The following is a 5,403-nucleotide window of genomic DNA, read 5'->3' on the forward strand; positions in this document are numbered from 1 at the left end:
GACAATAGAACGATCACCATGTTGGGTATGTGGACACTATGAAAGCATCGAAATGCAATCGTGTTCGACGGTGCAACACCCTCCTTACATCGGGTCATCGGGACCAAACACTTGGAGTGTAGGAATTGGAAGCGAGCGGGTTTAATCAAGGACGACCTTGACCATTTCATAGTGGAGCTAGCTAGGTGGATTAGCACGAGAGATGAGTAGGCCAACTAGGCCGGTTGTGACCGGGCAGAGTAGTGCTTGCATGCAATTACTTGTAACACTACTTGTGAAGGGTTTCTTTCACCCATTTCTCTTCTTTAAGGTCTCCTTTGGTTCATAGGGTAGGAAAATCGTAGGAATAGAAAAGTCATAGAAAATGAGATGACATGTATCTCAAATCCTATGAGTAGGAATAGGAAAGAAGATGCCCTTTGATTCACATCATAGGATTTTTTTTCATTGAGTCTAGATTGATGTTTATTTTCCTATGGAATGTGAATGATAGAAAGAATTTCTTCATAGAAATAGGATTCCATTCCTATAAACCAAAGGACTCTAAATTTTTTTTTTCTATAAAAATCCTATCCTATAAAATTTCTACAATATTTGTCTAAACCAAATGAGATCTAAGTAGATGATATGCACACTCGTGCATATTTCAGAAAAAAGATAGATCACTAAAGTAGCGATCTAATAGGAGTATTTTTTCCCCCTGAATGGTAGATGCTCTAAAATTCTATTACAGGCACATTCTGCCTCAGCCCCTTTTAAAGAGGCCCTTCGATGCTACTGTAGGGCTCGTCCGCCGCCGCAACCCCTCCTTTTCCCATCGAGTTTGTTGAGGCGAAGCGAACTCGCCTAGCATTTGCAAGAAATTCCAGATCCGCAAAAAGCAGAGAGGAACAACTCCACCGGCGATGGCGATGGCGATGGCGGCCCTAAGACGCGAGGGGCGGCGTGTCCTCCTCAACACCCCCTCCCCGGCAGCCACCATGGCTGCGCTCTCCCGGGCTGCCTCCCAGTCGTAAGATCCCCATCCATTTACTCCTTCCCGATCTATCCTCCGCCTATATCAGTGGTTCTCTAAATATCCGGTCGGTCTGGCGATAGATCTGATCACGTGTTCTTCGTCAAATCAAAGTTGACCTCCGAAATGCGAGGCGCGTCTGGCCTGTGTTCTGCGAATGTATGGCGCCTTTGCGCGTCTGTTTGCTGACGGTAGTTTGGGTTAAGGATCCGTGAAAGGTTCGTTAGGGTTTGAATTATCTTGGGAAAATGATATTGTAAATGGGATTCTGAATTTCTATCTGAGGAACGCTTACGATTTCTTGTTGGATTGTGTAATGTGATGATTCTTCTCGTGGTGTTGTGGTGTTTTTTTTTGTTGTGTCAAGGATACAAGATTTCGGACCATTTCTTTAGGTAATGGATGCGAGGAGACAAGAGTCATGATTGTTTGGGATTCACCATCATTTTATTTGATGCCGTTACTGTCCAAAGATTATGGCATTATGTTATATTGTGCTTTCTTGCTTCCAACTGTGAACTGTGCATTATGTTGATAATTTGTGTTTAACTAATTCTTGAAAATTTATGTGTTTAATCCTCGCTTGCTATGCAAAGATATGACATAATGTTTGTTTTGTGCTCTCATGCTACCAATTGCCAATTCTACATATTCTGCTGAAAAGTTGCCGGCTTAGTGCTCCCGTGCTATGCAAAGGCTGATGGCATTATGATTGTTATTTGCTTTCACGCTACCATTTGTAATTGTTGCATATTATGCTCCTAAGTTGTGGCCCACTAGTTTTGTAAAATATAATGCGTTGAAATTTACTGGTTTGAAGGTAATCAGGGCTTTGTTAATTTGGTTTCACTTTCTACACACAATGCCGTGCTTCCTGTGAAATTATTTGTTTGGATTACTTCAATATTCCACCATTTATTTGACAAATTCAAAGCACCGTTCAGCTGTTTGCATGATATTTATGTTAATGAGAATGTGACTATGTTGCATTTTGACCCTTCAGGCAGATTGCTCCGCTTGGTGCACGGTCGATCTCAACACAAATTGGTTAGTATTTTCATTCCAACCTGTTCTGTATTGCATACATGGAATGGTGTCGTATTCATTGGCCTGAATTAATGATTTTCAGTGAGGAACCGCATGAAAAGTGTCAAGAACATCCAAAAGATTACGAAAGCAATGAAGATGGTTGCAGCATCAAAGCTTCGTGCTGTTCAAACAAGAACTGAGAATTCACGTGGTCTATGGCAGCCATTCACAGCTCTTCTTGGGGATGCTCCTAGTATGTCTAAGCCATCATGTCATATCTTATGCAATGCTTATTTTAGCATCTGTTGTTTAATTGCCAACAGTCTTGTCCATTGTTGCTAATGGACTGGTGGCTGTTCCTGCATGTTAGGAGACTTGTTGAACTCTTGAGTAATTATTTTAGCATGTAGATGTAGAAGGTCCAAATGATGTTAGGTGTAAATTCCTAATTTTGCATCTGCATAGCGCCTATCTTGCCTATGAATTCAGCTATTAAAATACAAGTCATGTGACATTAAAATTCTACCACTGTACTCACACTCCAAAAGAGTTTTCAATTGTATAAATTTTTGTGACATATAACTCATATTTTATTAGTTAGTTGAGCTCTGATTTTGTGGGGGGCTTTTATATGTGGACCAAGGGATTAGTGATTGAAAGACACGGGATATATCTTTAGTTTCTTCGTCATAAACATCTAATACATTCAGTAATTCAGTGACCCACAGTTCTTAATTAATAAAGTAACTCATGATGGAATGGGCTCTTTTGACACCTTAGATCCAGTTAGATCTAACACAAACTTATCAGATGCTGTTGTTTTGTTCTTTTTGCAAGACCATGAATACTATTCTTGCAGATGATAATGTATCAATTTCTTAGTTCATGTTTTGTTCTTCTTGCAAGACCATGAATATTATTCTTTTTCTTGGGTGGTTAAAATCTTTGATACAAACATCAGGTGTAAATGTCAAGAAGAATGTTATTGTAGCCATTACATCTGACAAGGGTCTCTGTGGTGGTATCAATTCTACATCTGTTAAAGTCAGCAAAGCACTCCAGAAAATGACTTCTGGTAATTTGGTTCATGGTTATATTTTGTTATTTATATTTTGTTATTATATGGCTATGGCTTATAACTCTAGTAATCAGGTCCAGAGAAAGAAAGCAAGTATGTCATATTAGGAGAAAAGGGGAAAGTTCAACTCATCCGTGACTCCAGGAAGCATATTGAAATGACAGTATCTGAGTTGCAGAAAAACCCTATCAATTACACACAGGTAACTGTTTTCCGGGCTTTTAATTTCTATACATTTGCTAATTGCAGTTAATTATGTGAACATGTATTTTAGTTGGAGAATTTGTTTTAGACCTTGTACCTTCTAAAACATTAGTACAACAGAGCATGCCTCTATCCAAGTATTTTCTTTTCTGCAGTTTCATGTAGATGTAGGCTTTCTGAGTTGGCTTATTTGTTTTGCAAGTATTGTTGATTCTAACTGCATGGACAGCTCCCACATAAGCATTGTTGGTTTAGTCACACACATAAGCATTGTTTGTTTGCAGTGTTACTCTTCATTCCTATTTTGGTTTGAAAAAAATCTTAGGTAATCGCAATGCAGCTGACTGATTCTACTTAACATAATTTGATCCACTTCTGTTCACTGAGCATGCATTAGCATTTCAAGTAGTTTACATTAGCTGACTTTCGTTTAAAGTGTTCTTTCATATTTACCAGTTTCTTATTCTTAGAATAGAAGGCACATGTGTTTTCCAGGTTTTATCTATGACCAACATGTAGTTCAACAGATATTTGATACTGTTAGAAACTTCACTTACAATGAAGCATCACTTACGTATCACATAATTTACAGTGTATTATAATGTTTGACTAACTGTTAGTCAAAGATAAAATGATGAAAGTATCTCTGCCTTGTATCATTGGACGGAGGGAGTATCTAATTCTGGGATCAATGGAAGGTTTATGTGTATATTTTCCCTCTTTGTGTGAATGTACTGGTTCTAAAATGATTTTTTTCCCAGGTTGCTGTGCTGGCAGATGATATCTTGAAAAATGTTGAATATGATGCTATAAGAGTTGTTTTTAACAAGTTTCAGTCTGTCATTTCATTTAGGCCTACACTGGCCACAATACTGTCCCCAGAGGTGGGTGCTCGTTCTTGAGGCATATATGAATTTGTGCTTCCATGACTCGTGCTCGCTTAAATTTGTTACCGACTAAGGTAATGTTGGCTTCAATTCTCCTCTTTTTGGTAGGTTATGGAGAAAGAATCAGAATCTGGCGGGAAGGTTGGTCAGCTGGATTCGTATGAAATTGAAGGAGGTGAAACAAAATCAGAAATCCTGCAGAATCTTACCGAGTTCCAGTTTTCTTGTGTAAGTCGTGCGTCATTGATTGACCCTTTTGTAGTTTCATCAATATTTGGGGATGATTTCTGTGGCATTGCTCTATCCAAATCAAGTTCCAAGTTATTAGCATGTTAGTCTAAGCATTTCTTGGATAGCACAAAAAATATTTTTGTTGAAATTTTGTTGCCACGACATTGTTGATAATGATGTTTGGAATTTGTACTCTTGGCAGGTTATGTATAATGCTGTTCTAGAGAATGCGTGCAGTGAGCTTGGTGCCCGTATGTCTGCTATGGACAGCTCCAGCAGAAATGCCGGTGAAATGCTTGACCGTCTTACACTGACATACAACAGGTTACCCTTCTAGCTTTCAGTAGCTTTGAATGCATTAATCTAAGTAAAAGTATCACTTGACACATCAGCATCAGACAACATATATGTAAAAGGTGGGCGAGGATTCACCCTGTTTTATCTCTGCAGGACACGTCAAGCATCTATCACTACTGAGCTCACTGAGATCATATCGGGTGCCTCTGCTCTTGAGGGATGATGATGAAACTTTATGCCATCATCTTTTTTATTTTTCTGTTCCAATGAAGGCCACTTCTAATCTAAAAACAGCCTTTTGCATTCTCCTGTGAGTGGATCTGAGCATCAATAATTAGCCTGAATACAGGACGGATATGCCTTGTCGCGCTATCAACCTTGCTTCGTTTTGTTCAAAGTTCAGCAGATGTCCACTTATAATTTGAGGCAGCCTTTCGTTTTTTCCCGTGAGCGGATCTTTGTTCTAAGTTGCAATAATTAGCCTGACTAAAGGAGGTGCTTTAAGAATATGACTTGTCTTGTTTTGTCCAAAGTGGCATCATGAGACCGCTTGTACTCTGAAATGAAGCAATAACACCCGAGCACTTTTGATCCACAAAGTAGCAAAATGGGTAACAGTTGTAAGAAGCTTGGAGCACTTTTGTCTGATCCACAAAGTAGCA

General features: G+C 39.0%; 1 protein-coding gene across 1 annotated transcript; it reads left to right on the forward strand.

The window, feature by feature from the left end:
• The first annotated feature begins 721 nt into the window (after window positions 1–721).
• LOC125555439 (ATP synthase subunit gamma, mitochondrial) lies at window positions 722–5,186 on the forward strand. Its single transcript, XM_048718402.1, has 9 exons — window positions 722–1,012; window positions 2,019–2,062; window positions 2,145–2,297; window positions 3,006–3,119; window positions 3,197–3,324; window positions 4,088–4,210; window positions 4,322–4,441; window positions 4,647–4,768; window positions 4,895–5,186. The coding sequence occupies exons 1-9, from the start codon at window positions 906–908 to the stop codon at window positions 4,962–4,964; spliced, it is 981 nt and encodes a 326-aa protein (XP_048574359.1). The 5' UTR covers window positions 722–905; the 3' UTR covers window positions 4,965–5,186.
• Window positions 5,187–5,403: the final 217 nt, after the last annotated feature.

This window comes from Triticum urartu, chromosome 1 (assembly GCF_003073215.2).
Source record: "Triticum urartu cultivar G1812 chromosome 1, Tu2.1, whole genome shotgun sequence".
NCBI lineage: Eukaryota > Viridiplantae > Streptophyta > Magnoliopsida > Poales > Poaceae > Triticum > Triticum urartu.

What these genes read in the sequence shown, in the direction of transcription:
- LOC125555439 (XM_048718402.1), top strand. Translation starts at nt 906, where the DNA reads ATGGCGATGGCGATGGCGGCCCTAAGACGCGAGGGGCGGCGTGTCCTC. An exon ending in ACTCCAGAAAATGACTTCTG is followed by an intron (nt 3,120 to 3,196) that starts GTAATTTGGTTC and finishes TCTAGTAATCAG; the next exon opens with GTCCAGAGAAAGAAAGCAAG. An exon ending in CTTACACTGACATACAACAG is followed by an intron (nt 4,769 to 4,894) that starts GTTACCCTTCTA and finishes TTATCTCTGCAG; the next exon opens with GACACGTCAAGCATCTATCA.